This window comes from Leopardus geoffroyi, chromosome D1 (assembly GCF_018350155.1).
Source record: "Leopardus geoffroyi isolate Oge1 chromosome D1, O.geoffroyi_Oge1_pat1.0, whole genome shotgun sequence".
In the NCBI taxonomy this organism is placed as follows: domain Eukaryota; kingdom Metazoa; phylum Chordata; class Mammalia; order Carnivora; family Felidae; genus Leopardus; species Leopardus geoffroyi.
In genome coordinates, this window is record NC_059329.1 from 112,645,929 (window position 1) to 112,664,595 (window position 18,667).

General features: G+C 61.2%; 1 protein-coding gene across 19 annotated transcripts in view; it reads right to left on the bottom strand.

The window, feature by feature from the left end:
* SHANK2 (SH3 and multiple ankyrin repeat domains 2) overlaps positions 1–18,667 on the bottom strand; it is a 490,708-nt gene that overhangs the window by 147,070 nt on the left and 324,971 nt on the right. For all 19 annotated transcript variants that reach the window (XM_045486261.1, XM_045486258.1, XM_045486265.1 and 16 more), the window contains 2 exons: positions 2,055–2,137; positions 353–477 (listed from right to left, as the gene is read on the bottom strand). In XM_045486261.1, coding sequence (XP_045342217.1) covers positions 353–477; positions 2,055–2,137 — 208 coding nt within the window. The remainder of the gene's footprint in view (positions 1–352; positions 478–2,054; positions 2,138–18,667) is intronic.

Genomic DNA, 18,667 nt, shown 5'->3' on the forward strand with positions numbered 1-18,667 from the left:
TGTTCAGCGACAACAGAACCACGCGTAGATCCACGCGTGTCCCCAACATCATGGCAGCCACGTGCCTCTCTTCCTTCTACCTGCCACTTGAAGACCGGTGGCCAACGCCCACAAACATTTCTACCTTCCAAAGAGCCACAGCCGAGGCCTGAAAGACGCTCCGAACACACACCAGCCCACAGGAAGTGGCATCCACCATGGACGGAGACAAGCACACGACACGAGTCCGGAGCAGCCTCCACGAGTACCCCTAGGTCTGGCCCAACGGCCGTGCTGCTTAGACCGCGGGCCCCGGCCGTAAGAGAGTCAGCGCTCTCCCCAAGCGGAAAGATACAAACACCGGTGTCCCTACCTCAATCAGGAAGTCCCCCGTCCTCAGTCCGGCTTGCCACGCCACCCCTCCTTCGTCCACAGACTCCAGGTACTGCAGAGCTGGGAACGCTGGCGTTGGTGTGAATTCCTCGATGGGCGTATCCGCTGGGAAGACAAGGGAGACCTCAATACCAGCCCGGGTGGTGTTTCCAGGGTGGCCCCGCGTGGGACCCCGAGAGGAAGGAGGTGCGCACGTCTCCCGCCGAGAGCGGGTGCTCTCCCCTGGGGAGGGCTCGACAGCCACGGCCATAGGTCGGCACCAACTCAAGCAGTGAAACCAACTGCCCCGTGGTGCCCCCGGATCTCTCGGCCCTTCTGCCGAAAACACTTGCCGTACATGTCTGTAGGTACACGCCTGTCATTTTCTTTAAAGGCATCAGTGACTAAACATTTTCAGTTCTAAAAATGGAAAAGTTCCCCCCATAACCACACAGAGCTCTACAGAAACACCACACTGAACCACTTGCCAAATTTACATCCACAGAGACGCGCGGACCAAAGGAATTCAACTTGGAGCACGGACAGATCATACAGCGCTGACCCAGTGGGGGGCCGCAGATTTGGAATCTGCTTGGGAATTCGTTCCGCGGGGAGCCCGGCTCTCTGCGACCACTCTGCGGCCGGCACCCATGGGAAGGCCGGGCCCCCGCTCCTCGGCAGCACGAGCCGCGGCTTCTGGGCCCCACACAGCTGCCGAACAAAAACTCCAGGGCAAGAGACGGGCTTCCCTGGGTAGTTACGAGTGGCCGGGGTGGGTGGGTGGCAAGAGGAAGACGACCCCGGCAGGGGGAGGGGACAGAACATCACTCAGCCGTGGACACGCACACACGGGGACAGATCTGTGTCTGCTTTCTCTCTCTGGACAGATCGCTCCCGGGCAGCCTGGGCTTAGGGCAGGTGGGGGTGCTCCCGGGGAAGGAGGCCTTTCCCAGCACAGGTGCAGGACCCCAGCACAGCACGGAGGCTCCGAGATGAAACTTCCACATGGCTTCCCACCCCACACGCGCGGTGGGCAGCTGCCTCCCCTCACGGGCAGGTGATGCCATTTTGTTTTCTTTTTAAAGGGAAGCCCCCAGGTTCAGGGCTGGTGGTGGGCGCGCTGCCGTGGAACGTCGCCCCGGAACCCCCCACCACAGGCCACGTGATGCGGATGCTGCTGGCTCAGTCCGCGGCAGAGGGGACCATCTTGCCACGTTTCCTTTGCAAAGTCACCTTAGAGGCGGGCACACAGATGCCTGCTACACTTGGAACTGAAGCCCACTCCCAGAATGGGGCAGTTTCTAGACACCCCAAACTCAGCACCGGGTAATTGTGGACATCTGAGAACAGGAGCTCCACATCCAGCCACAGCCGGGCTGAACTACACCATAAAATGTAGCTTGAACCCCTGATTTCTTATTAAAAAGAGAAAGGGTGGGGGGAGGGAGAGCGAGCGAGCGAGAGCCTGTTCAGAGCAATATTGTGCACAGAAAATGGAAAATATTCCTAAAGCAAGCCCCGGTGTTTTCTGAGTGAGGCAGAATGTTAAAGAACACGGTTGTCTAGCAACCAAGGGCCCCCAGGAAAAAAGGCTTCTTTCCGAGCTGGGGAGCATTTTCCTACGGGCGTGCACACACACACACACACACACACACACTCACACGACATGTGCATGTACCCGGGCTGAAGGCAGCCACTCTTACCTTTCGCCCCTCGCAGCACAAATCCAAAGCCCTCATTGTCTTTTTTCTGCAGGACCACTGTCTTCTCCTCGATAATGCAGTCACTGTAGAGAGAATTCCGGGGATAGCGACCATTATTGTAACCCGTCATCATCACCGTGGCGGATCCTGAGCCGGGGACGCTCATCATCATAGCCAATTAATCACCCAGCTCGCCGGATCCAGGCAGCACGGAGGAGAGTAGGCAGCACAGAGCGCAGGAGGAGCGGGGGCAGCTGGGGGGCCGGCTAACGGGATAGGCGGGCTCGGCACAATGGGGCTCGGAGGGGGGGCGGGCAGAGGCAGCACCGAGCCCGGGCGAGCGGGAGGAAGGAGTCAGGCATGGTGGGGAGGCCGCCGAGCCGCGGCAGCGCGGGCTGGCTCCCGGCGCCGAAAGGCAAAGAAAGTAAGTGGCCGGAAGGCACCGAGGGCAGCTGGGCTGGGGCGCGCAGGCCGGCGCATCTTGGGGGGGCGGGGGGGCGGGGTGCAGCTGGGATCAGCCGGCGGACAAATGAGGAAGCGGTGTTTCTTCTCGAAGGGGTGTTTGAAAATCAAATTCTATTTGCTCCCCGCACGAGCCGGCATCCAGACGCAGCGGCCCCTCCCTCTCGGTCCGAATGAATGTGGTGTCCCCACGATCACCAAGGAGCCCGCGAGGCTGCCGGGAGTCATCCCGCACAGAGAAAGCGCAGGCTGGCGGAGGGGGCGGCCGGGGCGCTGCCGATGGGCGGGGGCCGGAGGCAGGACGCCCGAGCGACACCAAGGCCACTTACGGCAAGGCCTCCGTCAGGGGGTGATGAGTCGTGGGGACGGGGCGAGGGGGGCTCGTGGGCTCCCCCCTCTGAGAGACAACCTAAAGCCACACCACCCGCCTCTTGGCACAGCCTTTTTTTTTTTTTTTTTTAAAGGAAAGAAACCCAGAAGCTTCGACTTTGCTTCAGCTGCCCGAGGCTCCCATCGTTTACAGTAAGGGCGCCCTGCCACATGACTGTCCAGCCCTGGAGGTACCCGGGGGTGCAGGGTGGAAGTCCTGGCAGGCGGCACAGCCTGGGCTGAACGGGGGCCCTCCCCGCCTCCCTGGGGCGGCATGGCCCCTGGGACCCTCTGCTGCCCTGGAAGACGGCAGCTGGAGGGCCGGGCCACTGCGGAGGGAAGGAGGAGGGGCGGGAGGCAACGTGGAGAGGCCTCCTCCAGGGTCCTAAGGGGCCGGCCACAGGAGGGCTGTGTGCCAGAGGTCCTGAAGCGTTCGGCTGGCCCCTGTCTCGGAGGGGGGCGGCCGGGGGACGCAGACAGCAAGCACTGGGAACAGTGTGCTGACAGGCTTGAAGTCACAGACAACTGAAGGTCAGCTTTGTCCAGCAGTAGATTCACAGCCCGCAGGAAGCACTCGGCCCCAGCATGCAGCCATCTGGGAGCAGCACAGCCAACCCAGACTGGGTGGCCCCGGGGAGGAGAAGGGACAGGGGTGCTTGGACCAAGTGACGGGCTGCCAAGAGCTTCCCATCATCCAGACGAGGAAGAGGCATTCCAGAGAGGTTGGGGGACACAGCCGGAGAATGCAAAGAGAGGTTGGGGGACACAGCCGGAGAATGCACAGAGAGGTTGGGGACACAGCCGGAGAATGCACAGAGAGGTTGGGGACACAGCCGGAGAATGCACTCATGTCCTGACCCACACCTGCACTCCTGCCCTTGCACGGGACAAGCACGCAGTGGAACTTGCCAGGGTGACCCTGAGTTCCAAGAAAGGGCTGGCACAGCAGGGACACATACTTTCATAGCTGAGACACCATGCAATCCAGGATGACCGGCCTGGGGTGGTCTAACAACTCGAGGAGGGGCTGTGTCCCTGTGTTCCTGCTCTGTCTCCTGTCCTGGGGACAGAGAGCCCCTGCTCTGGGAGCTTGGCCGTGACCATGAGCTCCCTGGCTCAGCCCACTGAAGCCCATCGCAAAGGGCAGAAGCAGGGCCAGGAGTCCAGGGCCCTGAGAGCCCATGGGCAGGGCCACACGGCCAGCCTGGCCTTTAGTAGGGGGCGGAGTTCTCTAAACCTCTAAACCTTCCCCTCACGTTATAAGGCGGTGAGAACAAGCCCTGGGCCTCCCAGGGTAACCGTGAGGTCAGAAAGGGCAGTCCCCACGGCGGTGCGGTGGAACAGGGGAGCCCCAGGGAGCCATCCCTTTAACTGCCATCAGAAACAGCAGGAGGCTGGCGGTCAGCCAGGACCCTGGGGAGCCGCAGGGGTCGAGGCAGGAGGAGCTGGGGGCAGGCGGAGATGTGCGGACCCTCTGCCAGGCCCGGCCTTCCTGTCTCCAGCCTCCCCCAAGCAGAACACAGCTGCGGACCCACCCACCTCTTCCCGCTCAACTCCTTTAAGGGGGTGGGGGGCGCTGGCCCGGTGGCTCCTTCGGGTGCCAGGCAGGTGCAAGTCCTGAATCCCTCTTCTCCAGGGAGAGGCTCACAAGGGCCCCCGGCTGGAGCCACCGCCTTCGCCCTGCATGAGTAGCTGCAGGCAAGTGGCACCCTGGAGCCCCAGAAATACAGTGTCTGCCCTGCAGGTCCTGAGCCCTGATCTCCCCTGGGACACAAGCGGCCCCCAACACCCACCTCTGCCCCGCTCCAAGGTGCATCTGTCTCACACTCCAGGCGGTGGTCCCACTGTGGGCCACCTCTGCCCGCAGGAGCCGATGCTACCCAAACCTGCCTCTGGCTTTGTGCGCCTCATGGACGACTGTACATGTCCTCCCACCTGACCCCCACGCTGGGGAGCTTCTTAGGGGCAGTGCGGCCTGGCCTCGGCTACCCCCACCGACCACATGGGGGTGTTCTGCCACGGTGGTTGAGGGGCAGTGCTGGCATCACAGGGAGCTCAGCTCAAATCCCAGCTGTGCTCTGACCCAAGGTCACTCTGACCTTCGCAGCCTCAGTGTCCTGCTCTGCGAAGTGGGATTAAGCACAATACACTCCACGTGGGCCAAGGAGGAGTTAATGCAACATCCCAGCGAAGCCCAGGCACGCAGCACGTGTTAATAACGGCAACCGTCCCGAGTAGGGTCACTGTTTGCAGGGGCCAACCGCTTCTTCCCCTGCAGGGACCCCTCCCGGGCTAATGACAGAGCCCCTCTGAGCCCTCTCAATGATCCCTCACCACTGAAGAACTTTCTGCCTCACACGTCCCCGTCTTGTCCCCAGACCCGTAGCTACGTACGTCCTGAGCAAGCTCCAAACTCCTTCGTCTCTGATATGGAGAAGGACTGCCCGCCACTTCTTTCCTGCTTTGCTTCAGGATCTAAATAGCCCCCGGCCCCCGCCCATCATGACCCTGTCTTACTTGTACTGAGTCCCAGATGGGCCTTTACCAGCTTAGCTACTCAGAGCCTCAGTTTCCCCGCCTGCAAAGTGGCAGCAATATACCGGATTTGTAGGCACTTGGAGCAGCGGGTGAGACAAGGCCCCAGGACAGGGAAACTGTCGTCTCTTGCCGAATCCCCTAGGAGACATGGGTCCTGGGCGGCATCGCTCCACATGCCCACAGCACCTGGCAAAGGGCCACGCACCCCGCTGCGTCTGTGGGAGACAGCAGATCGGGTGTGAGCACAAGGCGGGGGTCGAGCTCAGTGTCGGTGCTGGTGGTGAAGGGTCTCGGGGGAAGGAGCCTCCATCCAGGGTGATCCCTGGGTCCCGGGTTGTGCCCAGAGGGTAGGAGGTCAGCCGACTGCTTGCAGCCAGCTGGGCCCCGGCAGGGGAGACCCAGGCAGGCCTTTAGAGGTATGGAGTCTTTGTAGCAAACCATGAAGCGCCCTGGGAGCTGCAAATGAGGGAGTTGTTCCCTTGAAAGGAAGCTCACATCTAGTTTCGTCCGGATGGCACAGCCATGCAGCACCCCCTCTACCCCCCACGAATCAGACGGGGCAATCCCACCCCCAGGACATAGGGAGGAACCTTCCCGGAGACGAGACGCTCTCGGAGGGCTCCTTCTGCTGATTTATGGGTCTGAAAACCGTCAGGGGACGACCGCCGTGGCCATATCCGGAAGCCGCGGCATGGAGACGCGGAGGCCCAGAAACCAGAGGCCGCCCAGCCTCCCCTGGCCACCCCTGCCGCACGCCAGCACCCCTGCTCTCCAGGTGCATCCCAAACGCACTGGGAGCCGGCTTCACGGGGACACCGCCTTGGCGCCCACGCGGGCTCCTCGCTGCGGACCTTGGTGCGTGCTCGGAGGCCGACACCACCTGGTCCCTGGTGACGGGGTCTGGCGAAACCAGCAGCCCAGCCCCAGCGGTCACACCGCTCCCCTGCTTTGCACCTGCCCCTGCCTGGGACCGTAGTCACTGCCCAGCCTTCCCGCACATTTTCACTCCCTGAAACGCTCCGCCGATGGCCTTGCATTTTACCCAAGTCCTCGCACATGGGCCCCCGTCACGCCTCCCTGCCTTGTTGTCTGCCACGCCCTCCCCAGCCCTGGTGAACACAGCCCCCCCCCGAACCGGGCGGAAGCCATCCCACACCCTCCCAGTGAGGGGCTACGTCACACATTCCCTCCTCTGGCCCAAGCCTCTGATAGGGTCCTTCTCACCCGCTGACCCATCAACTGTGGGCTCCCTGGGAGCACACGTCCCTGCTTTGTTCCTCTTGGAATCTCCCCAAGCACCACAACGTCTGTTCTTGGTGAGAGTCTACCTGTGTTAATTGACTAAACAAACCAACATAATCTAGCTGCGCTGTCTTCAAATGTGTTTTCTGTAGTGTGGGAAGGCACTTCGATGAACCCAAAATGTACCGTTCTTTGCCAGTTTCCTGCAGCAGGGGCTGCGGAAGACATCTAGCCCCACCAAGTACAGTTGTGTAGGTAGTGCATAGTGCAACTATACAGGATACTATTTATGTGGCGGCCATCCTAGAACCGTATATTTACTGTGGCTATCTGGGCTCAGATGCACGTAAAGTGCCTTGAGGAAGGGGCAGGCAACTTTTTCTAGTTCATACAAAGATGGAATACAGGCCATTGGCCGCCTTGGAGAACGTAAGAGGTATCCATATCGAACCACGTCGGCACCGGGAGACAACGCCATGTTGAAACTCTCCGGGGAGCCATAGCGTAGAGACCACTAAAGGTTTCCATGTTCTCATTCACCCAACAGTCCCACCACACAGCGCAGTAAAGGGTTCACCGAATATACTTGGAGACAAGGGGATCGTGGGAAATCAGGGCCGGCCACACAGTGGGCCCCAGGGTCCCCACGCCCCTCCTGATGTCTGCCTCGCAAGACCGCAGGTGCGCAGGCTTCAGGAGGCTTGTAACCGTGGCCCGAGGTCCACGTTCTCCCAGCGGGCCCCACCGTGGGCTTACGGGGAAGACCACACTTTACTTGCTCTGGGAGGTAGCAGGTGCCAGTGATGACCGTTGGCATTTGGGTTTGTCAGTCCTGCACGAGGTCCCTTGGCAGTGGTGCCCGATCCTGCAGGGGTGTAAACGTAGAGCCACAGGGCGCCAGGCCTGGGGTGGCCAACACGTGCGACCACGCGGGGCCCTGGGGCAGCTCTGTCTGCCCTGTCCCTCACGGGAAGGATCGGGGCGGGGGTGATTTCAAACACGAGGACAGTTGGGGTAGACCAGATGGCTTCACCCACAGCTCTCAGGGTCTGGGCTAGGACAGACCTCAAGTCAGATAGCTACATTTCCTCCCTGCTCCTCTGGGGCCGGGTTTTGGGGTAGGGCTGGAGCTCAGAAGCAGCGGGGACCAGGGGTGCAGCTGCGTGCATTAGTTGGTCAATGCAGCCCGAACTCGCTGAACACCCGGTAAGTGCCAGGGGTGGGCGGGATACTTACCCCTTTGCAGAGGACAAACAGGCCCTGTGTGGCCCTTGCGGAGTGTCAGGTGGTGCAGGTTGAGTGGCAGCCCCTCGGAAAATACGCTCAAGTCCTAACTCTGGGGACCCGGGCAGGCGCCCCTATTTGGAAACAGGGTCTTTGCAAGATGTGTCTGAAGATCTCAAGAAGAGATCAGTCTGGGTGAGGGAGGGCCCTAAAACCAACGGCTGGTCCTCATAAAGGAAACAGAGGGAGATTTGGGGCTTAGAGGCACCCGGGGCCAGAAGCCAGGTGAAGCCCGCCAGACAGGGGCAGAGATGGGAGGGGACGCGGCCACAGCCCGAGGGTGTCAAGGATTGATGGCGGACACTAGAAGCCGGAAGGGGTGGGGGAGGATCCTCCCCCCGAGCCCTTGGAGGGACACAGCCCTGCAGACACCTTGGGCTCGGACTTCCGGCCTCCAGAGTTGGGGAGAGGACATTTCCGTTGCTTGAAGCCCCTAGCCCACGGTCATTTGTGACGGACGCCTCGGGATACTCTTACCCCAGGTGAGCAGGAAGACAGGTATCCAAAGTCACACTAGCATGCAGGATACAGTGTAATGACAACCAGAAGGTGGCCGGGGGGGCTTCCTGTGGGGGGGGGGGTGATGCCTGAGGGTGAGTGAATGGGTCAGGAGGCCAGAGGGGGGAGGGGGGAGACAACATTCCAGAAGGCGGTGGAACCACAAGATAAAGGTTCTGAGGCACATCGAGGCAGGAGGGGCCGGTCACACAGGGCCGTGGGTGGCCAGGGGACACAGCTGGGTGGTGACAGGCGGTAAAACAGCCTCAGCCGGGCGCAGGACAGCCACTGCTCTTCCCAAGAAGGGGACCACAGAAGACCACAGAGCACAATTCCACCTTCTTGCACTAGCCCTCTGTGGCCAGGCCTGAATCTCGCTGGAATGACCCACGGGTGACTTGCGCACGTGGTGGGAACTTTGTCCAGCAACCATGTTTCCATGGAAACAAGCCATGCACCAACGTCTGCTGCCACTGGTGACAACTGTCCCGAGCCACCAGCGTGAAGCTGAAGTGGCGCGCGAGTCATAAAGACGCCTGGGCCCGTGGAGGACCCGGATGTTGGACGAGGCTCCCACACGGGGAGGACGCCGTGCCCAGAGTCGGCGGGGGAGGGCGCGCACAGACACGGGGAGGTGCCCTGAGTCAGCTGGGTTGACCCCCTTTGGGGTTGCGGAAGGCGGGGTGCAGTGATGCGGGGTGGGGGACAGCAGGGACATTTCAGCAATCAGGCCCCTCAACCCGGCCCCTGGTGGCCTCAGAGCTTTGTGGGGTCCCACCGACACGCTTGTGACCTAGCACTGAATCCACGGGCCGTGAAATCTAGCGAGCAAACAGCCACAAGCAAGTCGGTCCACGCTTCATCGGGTGTCTCTGAAATCCAATGTGGGGTCAACCTCATTTCTGGTTAAATTTCGTATCCACAAACACACCATTTCGTGCAAACACCACACGCAAGTCGGGTTTTCTCACTTTGAAAGAATTTTTGGGTTTGCAGCCAAGGAGCTGCAGAAGCCCCGGGGGAATTACCGCGTGGAGCTGCTCGCAGGCACGTGGGTTCAAAGGCAGGATTCCCACGTCATTTCAGAGCTCCTCCCTGGCGAGGTCCACGGAGCACAGGCCACGCGTACGGGTGGCGGGTCTGGGCTGGGGCCGCTGGGGCGGCGGTGCCTGGGGGGACCCGGGAGGACTCCTGTAAGGGAGGCTGGTGCATTTATCCAAGGAGTGGTTGTGGGGCCCCGCCCTCTCCAGAGCAGCAGGGCGGAAGCCTGAGAAAAGCCTCACGACGGTCACTCCTCTGGTGAACGCGTTTTGGTGACAGCCTGATGCAGGCGGGAACTGGGACACTATTAGAAAGAGGGACCTCCAGGGACCAGGAATGACAGTGGCTGTCCTAGAAATTCCGGGGCTCTGCCAGTCAGGAAAGATGAGGCGAGACAGAGAGCCTGTCAGCTCCTCTGAGCGGGGCGCCGGTGGCCTCAACAGGTGTCCCAGCTGGGCAGAGATGCCAGGCGTGGGCAGGCGGCCCAGAGCTCTGTGGCGGTGCTGGCTGTAGGGAGGCACAGAGGGCCGCTCTGCGGGCGGGCAGGGGCAAGGCCGGGCCTCATCCTTGGGAAGGCCTGGCAACTGCGAGCAAGCGGGGGGCGGGGGGGGGGGGCGGTTCCCCGAGTCATCTGTCACTTGCCACTGAGCTGGCGCCTCTCAGCCCTTGTCCACACACACGGCCGCTCCCAGCATCCTGCATCCTGCTTCCCGGTCCGCTGGGACTGGGTGTTGCCCTCTGGCCCCCCGCCCCACACAAGCAGGAGGCTGCCGTAATTCCCGGGGGGAAATGGAGCCCCGCGTTTGGGCCGTCTTGAGTCACCTGCAGGAAGTTATGAATGTGGGCTTTCCATTCACAAATGACGCGGCTCCCGGCGCCGGAGCGCCCCTCTCGCCCCACGGGCAGGGAGGCAGCGTCATTTCACGTTGCGCCCGTGAGGACATGGGCTCTGTCCCCATGGAGCCCGCACGCCCACTCAGCACAGACGCGCTCTCAGAGGAGGAACCGTTTCTCAGATCGGCAATTATGAACGCGCCCTGCCTGGTGTTCCTCCTCGGCGCTAACACGATAAGCAACGCAAGTTTTCCTAATAGAAGCAATAATGTGCAAAGAAGTTGCTTCAAATTAAATCGTCTCGTTACTTTGTAATAAATCACCCCAAAGCATTTCCTAAGCGCTACCGGGCGTGTTACCTGCCAACAGCGGCTGGGGGAGAAGAGAAAGACACGGCCGAGATGCGTTCAACACACCGGGAGGCGGTCATCACTCCCCACGGGGAGGAAAGGAAGTGCGGTCTGGAAGGGAAAGCGGCCGCCTCGGTCCCCGAAAGGCCCGGCTGGGGACCCCAGCGTCACCAAACCTCCTCCCCTACGAAACACAGACGCACGCCGCGGCCTCGGAGCATCACAAGGGCGCGGGCAGGTGCCCCCGGGTTTCCTCCCTTGTGACGGTACATCCTGAACACGCGTCTATGTCCCGTAGGACACGCCCACGGGTCACAAAACCAGGAGGACATGTCCGTGCGGTCTCACACGCAGACAAGTCGCAACAGCGGAGCCGTAAGCACACAGGAGGAGGGCAGGAGGCCCACGAGGGAAGGACGCCCCTGACACCCCACTCTGCTTTCCAAGCGGGGGCCCCGAGGGTGCCCGCATGCGCGCTGCAGCCCTGCCTTCCCTGGTGGAGCAGGGAGCTCAGCCTTGCGGAGGGGCCCCCACAGCGCCCTGGGAGAGGGCGATCTCGGCTCCAGGAACGGAGGACAAAATAGCTGATGCTCATGCCAAGGGGATGCGGGGCACTGAGGTGCCAGCCCCAGCGCACGGCGTCCTCCTGACACGCTCTGTTTTCTCCCCAACCTGCCTGCAAGTGCCATCAGCGGGAGCGCCGAGACAGAGCCGGCATCTGCACATCTGTCCACGACCTCCCCCTTTTCTGAGACCCCATCGCTTTCCAGCTGAGGACCACAAAAGCCTGCTGCTGAGTCTCTCCCGAATTCACTCTTTTATGATAAAGATGTTAAATCAGATCACGTCCGCCACTCAAAATGCTGCAACAGCTTCCCATCAGAGTGGGGGATGAAAACCCAAATTCCCCACCATGGCTAAGACCTTTCCTGATCCGACCCATGCCCCATTTCCTAATTCTCCCCGTTCCAGCCATGCTGGGTCTTCTTGTCCTCCAGCAGGCCGACTTCATCTGCCACAGTGCCCTTGTACTGCCGGGGCTCTCCCTGGGATGCTGCTCTGGGCTCTCCCTGGGATGCTGCTCTGGGTCTGCATGAGCCAGACTGCGGCCATTGTTCAGGTCCCTGAGCTCACCTCTGCAGGGCGGCCTTTCCCACTGCGTGGAGATGCCCTCCACGTCCTGATTTTCAGCCTTTCCCTCGGCTGTATTTTCCTCTTGTCACTCACTGTATTTGAAATTATAATTTGTCTGCTCATTTATTTACTGTCTGACTCTCCCACTAGCATGTGAATGCTGCCAGAGCAGGGCCTGGTCCTGCCTGGACCTCTTAGCTGGAGCAGGGCCACTTCCTAGTCTGGGCTCCAGCAAGAGCTGGCCGTGGGACCTTGGACAGGACCCTCACCCACCCTGGGCTTGGGTCTTTGTTGTCTGTGAAGTGGAACATCAGAATATTCCAGTAAGTACTTAATTGATGCTTACTGATTCAGAATGAAGCCTAAACCGGGACTCCCACGTACAGTCTGCGATGCAGATGGGGTGACCCAGTGCTCTGGTCTGCCCGGGACACGGGGCGCTTCTGGTTTTTAAAACCAGGCTGCACCTGGGCCAACCAGGAGGTGCTGGTTCCCCTCTCCCATCACTACCCTCAGGAGGGCACAGAGGAGGTCCAGTGGGTAAACCTTTGCCTTGGACCCTGAACCGCATATTCTTTAAAAAGACCAAAAAATCAGCGGAACGGTACAACGGCCTGACATTTTGCTAGGAATGCAGGAAGGGGCTGTTGGTGACTTTTCTTCCTGCGGCGATTAAAGCGAGAGTCCAGGCCTGCCCCATCTGTCGGTCTCGAAACTCGCCCAGAAGGATCGCAGTGCGTGGGCTTTGGGGCAGACCAGTTCCCCAGTCCCTCTGGGGAGCAGTGGACGCTGTCCACAGCTATGAACACCGCAATCCGTGTCCTTTCGTGGGAACCGGACCAAACGCGAGCATCACCCGGTGACCCTGGCTTGGGAGAGGGAGCTGAATGTGGGTTGGGTGAGGGGCTTCGGGGCTCACCCAGAGACCCCACGGGGCCCACCTGGCCAACCGGATGGCACTGACCTCTAAGGTGAGAGGTCATGAGAAACCCAGGCCAGGCCCCAGCTGGAGGGTAGGGTCCGGCCATCGCCACCGTCCTAGACCACTAGCCTCTTCCCACAGAGGATCTTGTTTCTGTTCTGAGTACTAACGCTTCTATGAGGTTGCCTTCGCCACAGGGGCAGCTCTAAAAGCCGCTCCAAGTATGAAGTGGGTACGTTTTCATGCAGAACACCTGAACAAGTCCTTTGAAAGGGGCTCTGCAAACATCCTACATCAGGGGTTATCAAGCTCTTCCTGTAAAGGGCCGGAGAATAAGTATTTCAAGCTTCGCGGACGGTGTGGTCCCGGGGGCAGCTACCCGCTCTGCTACTTGTGGCCCAAAGGCAGCCATGACGCTATGTAAATGAGTGGGCGGGGCTGTGTTCCAATAAAACTTTATTTGCACAAAGAGGCAGAGGGCCAGCTTTGGTCCTTAGGCCATAGGTTCTAAAGCCATGTTCTCAACGTTCTGGAGACACTTGAATCGACAAAACCATACCTGCACGTGAGCGCCTCGGGACACCTCACGTGTAACCGCGGTAATACAAACGTTAAGAAGAGCGTTAATCCTCCTACACAAGTGATACTTACACTACGGTACACAGGTGCCTGGTTGGACACGTCATGTCAGCTTCAGAAAAGACCCAAGGAAAAAAAAAAAAAACCCTTTTAGAAACGAGGTCATCTATGAGATGCCCTAGAAAGATTCGGAAAGATCGTACGGAGAATCCTTCCCGAAACACAAAGAAACTCACCTCTCCTTATGAGCGGAGGCAGAGCTAAGGGGGCCCCGCGTCCAAACACTGGTGCAGGAACATCTGCGCGGATGTCCTACCCCTGAGGCAGCATGCTTACTTGGGTGTGTGCCACGTTTCTCCAGGTCCCATTTCAGCTCATGGGCCGTCTGCCCAAGGAGAGGGTCTCCTCGGCACAGAGAGGCGTGCTGCTCGTGTGCTCATACCTGTGATTCCACCCGGAGCACGATCCGCCTGCTGGCTCCGTGCCAAACTCCTACCCACTCATCGAAGCCCCTTCAGCAGCCACCACTTCTGGGAGAGCCCCGTCCCTCTCACGCGCCCAGCCCTCGGCACGGCCCCAGTCACTTCCCGCCACAGGAGCAGGGAAAGTCAGAGCCATGCCTTCTCAGCCTCCCCTGCAGTTATGGATGGGTCACAGGACACGGTTCTGGTCCGTGAGACCCGAGGGCGAGAGTCCAGGGCCCTCTGGGAAAGATCTTACTTGCAGGAAAGATTTAGTGCCTTTCCTTCCCCTAAATCCTTGCTTGGGATGTGCTCTGAGGACATGATACTTGGAGCTGCGGCCACCATCGTGCAACCCTGAAGGAAAGGCCAAGGGGTTTGGAGAGGTGACCCTGGAGGCACCCTCCTTCGGGCTTGCGGCTGACGTCTCAGCCGCTGTGAGTGGGTTTCTGTTATCTGCAACCAGAAGCTTCCTCACGGACATCTGGAGGCTGGAGCAGGGAGGGCGGAGAGCTTGACCGTAAGTGACAAGATTAGAGCAAATGCCCAGAACCCGGACGCTAAGACTTTCCGATAAATCGAGCAGCCTTCAAGCCCTGATCTGGGCCGGGAAAGATCCATCCAGACCCCTTCTTCTCCGAGGACTGCTCATGAGCAGCGAGGACTCAGGAGCCCTGGTGACACAGACCCGAGGCCCCACACGACCTTTCCCGAGGAGGCTTTCATTATAGCCCCTCGTCTCAAACTGATGCAGTTCGGAAAGCGGGCGCTCGATACCGGGGGTTTCCTTGACCTTAGCCGAGACCGCTGTGCCGTTAACCTTGGCGAGGACTCCCGAGCACCCCAGCCACCCCTAAGTGCGGTGGGCAGGAGATGCCAAAGCTCCAGCCGAGGTAACAGGTGGCGGCTGTTGGACGGATGGCAGCCTCACCCTGGTGTGCACCAGCCCCCTCGACCGGCAGAAGGGAAAGCCGAGGGCCCAGGCCTGCCCCGGCCAAGCTGACGGCAGGCCCAGGACTCTGTACCTTCCCCTGCACCCCGCAGCCTCCGTGGCCAAGCTCGTCAACAGATAGGGCTTCCATTCGGGAAAAGCGACGGAAATGAAAGGTGTCTGCGGTAGAGCCCGTCTAGCTGAGCTGGGGAGCTGCCCCCGAGCCTTCCCTCTCCTCCGGGACTCCCAGGACGCTTGGCCTTGCTCCGATGCAGCCCCACGTACCCTCCGGCCTCCGGGGCTGGCACACGCAGGGCTCACACGTCAGGCTCCTCTGAGCTGCGGAGACGCCCACACGCTCTCGAGCTGCTCCTGGAGGCAAGAGCCCAGAACTGTCCCCGATACGCCGCTGTCGCTCACACTCGCTTCTGCCCGCGAGCCTCTGCCTGAGGAAGACACGTGTCTCCGGCTGTGGGTCCCTGTTCTGTGCGGGACATCCCGCTCCGTCTGCTCCCTGCCACGGGGCCGCTTCCCACGGCATCTGGCGAGAGCTGGTTTCCAGTCCGCCCCGAACAGACCCCTGCCCAACCGCTGGCTCCAGGCGCCTGTCTACAAGGCCGGGCTGTGTCTGTATCTGTCTTCTCTCCCTCCCCTCCCGCCTCACTGCTGCTTTCTACTTCCTCCCCGTCTGCCCCAAACTCCAAAACACTGACTCTCCTCAAATCAGAGCACCTTAGGACGTCTGACTTTACCAAAACAGGTCCCTGCGGAAATATACTCACTAGACCCTCCCTCCCTCCTTCCCTCCCACCGCCCCCCCCGACCCCATTACTAACAAGAACGGCACGGACTGGACCACGCGAATGTGGGTCACACAAACAGCACCAACGGCCACAACGGTCCTGTGTTCACAACATGCCAGGCACCGTGTGCAGCCCCCACAGCCATCCTGTCTCTCACGTAACAAACTTAGGAGGGAGGCACTGTTTTCTCCCCCGCTTTACAGAGGAAGCTATGGCTCAGAGAGGTTCAGGGACTAGCTGAAGGTCACACAGCCGACGTGGGGCAGAGCTGGGCATCCCATCGAGGTAGCCTGACTGCGGAGCCCTGCTCTTGCCCACACGGGGCCAGGTCCTCTCTGAGCACAGGGTGGGCCTGCCCTTGGCCCACGGAGGGAGGACCCGGGGCTCCTCCCCGGGCCCGCAGCGTCCTCCTTTGAAACGTGCACTGTCCCGGGCAGCCCCACGCCCAGAGGGCTTGGAGGTCTGAGCCTCACCTCCTGTGTTTCCACAAACTCATACAATGGACCCTTGTGCCTGGAGACAGGTGGGACCAGAGCCTTACTCCTGGAGCAGAGAGGGAGTCAGGATGGGATGTTGCCCCCCACCCCCGCCCCCGAAATGCCTCCCTGCCTGTTCCAGCCACCGCCTCCTACCATTAGCCTGTTCTGTCCACCCCACAGCATCAATGACCGGCTGAAATCGCATGCTCATTTGCCTACATGTCCTGGAGCCGCCCCCCCCCCCCCCCACTGGACCGGAAGCCTCAGGACGGCCGGTGCCATCTGTCCCGCTGGCCGTGCATCCTCGGCACCTTGTGCAGAGCGGAACAGGTGCCCCTCCCTCAGGCCCTGGACTCCCATCCACCAGCACGCACGAGATCCGTTTCCACATCCACGGGGCCCAGGGTGTGTGTTCTGTCTCGGGGGCGGGTGCACGGCCCCCCTGCAGCACTGCGATTCAGGCCTTAGCTGGAGGCCCTCAGGCCAAGGGGCAGGCAGCTCGAGCCAGAGTGGTAGGCCGGTCTCGGTCCCGGGTGCGGATCTGGGCGCTCGGGTGCCCGAGGGAAGGTACACATGTAGGGGGTGCGGTGGCTGGACAGCGTTCCCCCCGAAATGCACGTTCACCCCAAACGCGGAATGTGACTTACTGGGAGTAGGGTCTCTCAGATGCAATTAAGGTGAGGACTGAGGACAGACCGTCCTGGATGTGGGGGACCCTAAATCCAGCGACCGCTGTCCTTGTAAGAGACAGAAGAGGAGAGACAGGCGGGAGGAGAAGACAGAGGCAGAGGCTGGAGGGGAAGCGGCCACAGCCCGGGGGACATCGGGGCCCCAGAAGCTGCACAAAGTAGGAAAGATCCTCCTCCAGAGCCTCCAGAAGGAGTGCGGCCCTTGACTCAGGACTTGCGGCCTCCGGAACCGTGTGGTCTAAGCCGCCCAGCGTGTGCCCATCTGCAGGGCAGCCCGGACCCTCGGCAGGGCTTACGTGGCGGAACCACAGCTCTGTACCCGCACAGGCAGCACGGACAGGATCCCGGGCGCTGGAGGCAAACGCCAGGCCCCTGAGCTCCGTCTGTACAAATCCCTGAAGGTGCCGGGCCGGACGCGTGTCCCTGAGGGCCCCGTCCACAGAGGACCACGGACCACGGCCGTGAGAGTTCCTCCGGGTCTTCAGAGGCTCCCGGGACGGGCAGCAACGTGGCGTGGCCTGGCCGGCTCCCCCAGCAGGCCGGCGGGAGGGGCAGGCGAACGGAACTCCCGCGGCCTCAGCTTCTCCATCTGTGCAGTGGGCTGGCACTCCTGTCTCGGGGGTGATACATACACTCAAGGTTGACACTGATGCACACCACCCGTCCAGTGTGTGGAATGCTCACCAACGGTCCGTGCAACCCTCCACGAGCCCTCTGGCTCCCTCAGCACATGGAGGTCAGTGGCCTCTTGTGGGGCAGCTCCAGGGAGCACCTGTGGCCTTTGCCCTTCGCAGCTTCTGGAGGCGGCCCCGGGGCCCCTCCTCTATCACTCTGATCTCTGGTCCTTCATCAGGACTCCTCTCCCTCTGCTTCCCACCCTCCTTCATCCTAACGAGGACCCCTGAGATCACATTGGGCCCACCGGATACGCCGGGATCATTTTCCAATCTTAGAGTCAGCCGATTCCCTGCAGGGTCCCCTGGGCGAGCTTAAATCCCCTTGGGCATGGGACATGTTCACATCCCAGGATTAGATGTAGGCATCTCTTGGGGGGGCGGTATGTGGCCACCACACCCCCCAAGCCCACCCCCCGTCCCCCGAGACACAGCGAGACAGACCAGGCTTCTAACGCAGGTTGGGGGTGTTTTCATCAAACCTCGCTGATGACGGGGTGACTCATCACATCCCAGGCACTGCCCCGGTGGCGACACTCAGGGCGGAGGAGCCCGTTGGCATGGGTACCGCAGAACGAGCAGACAGGCACCGCGGCGGAAACGTTCACGCCTTCTCCCGGCCTTGCAGGAGCGAAGCCTGGTCAGTGAGGAAACCGACACACTGGGGGCGCAGGTGCCCTGAGGGGCAAGGGACCTGGGTGGTGCCATCGGCTGCTCGGGGGCCTTCTGGTCTTTCCCTCCACTGGCGCTGGCACCGGCCCCTCCTCGCGGGGGCCTCCCCTCGCAGCAAACTCGACCCCGGAAAGCACCAAGTAAACGGCTTTGGCACGGGGGCGTTTCTCTGAGTTTCAGGTTCGCGGTCGAGGAGGGTTCAGGAAAAACTCTGCATAAGGCCAACCCAGAGCACACACACAGTGCTGACAAATCCGGACAAGGGCCGGCGAGAGCCCCACCCTGCAAAGGTTAGAGTCTAGCAGGTTCCAGGTGCAGAAACTAGGCAAACGGGAAACTCCGACCCCCGGGCAATCATCTCCGCGAGGGCCTCGAGGGGCTCACCCGCACGCCCGCCCCGACCTCACTGGGGCTGGACCTGCCCGTGGCGCCGTCTGGGCACCGCCGGGCTACGATTCTCGGGCTCCCACCGCGGTCCCCCCGCGCCTCTCTGCGGGGAGAGTTCTTCACTTGGAGCAGTGAGGGGGCTTCCCGGATCTCTCCGTTTCCCGCCTACGTGGTCCTCTTTGATGTAAGAAGCGGTCCCTAACACAGGGACCCAGGGTGGGGGCAGGATGAGGGGGACGCGTGCCCATCTGAGAAAACCCACCC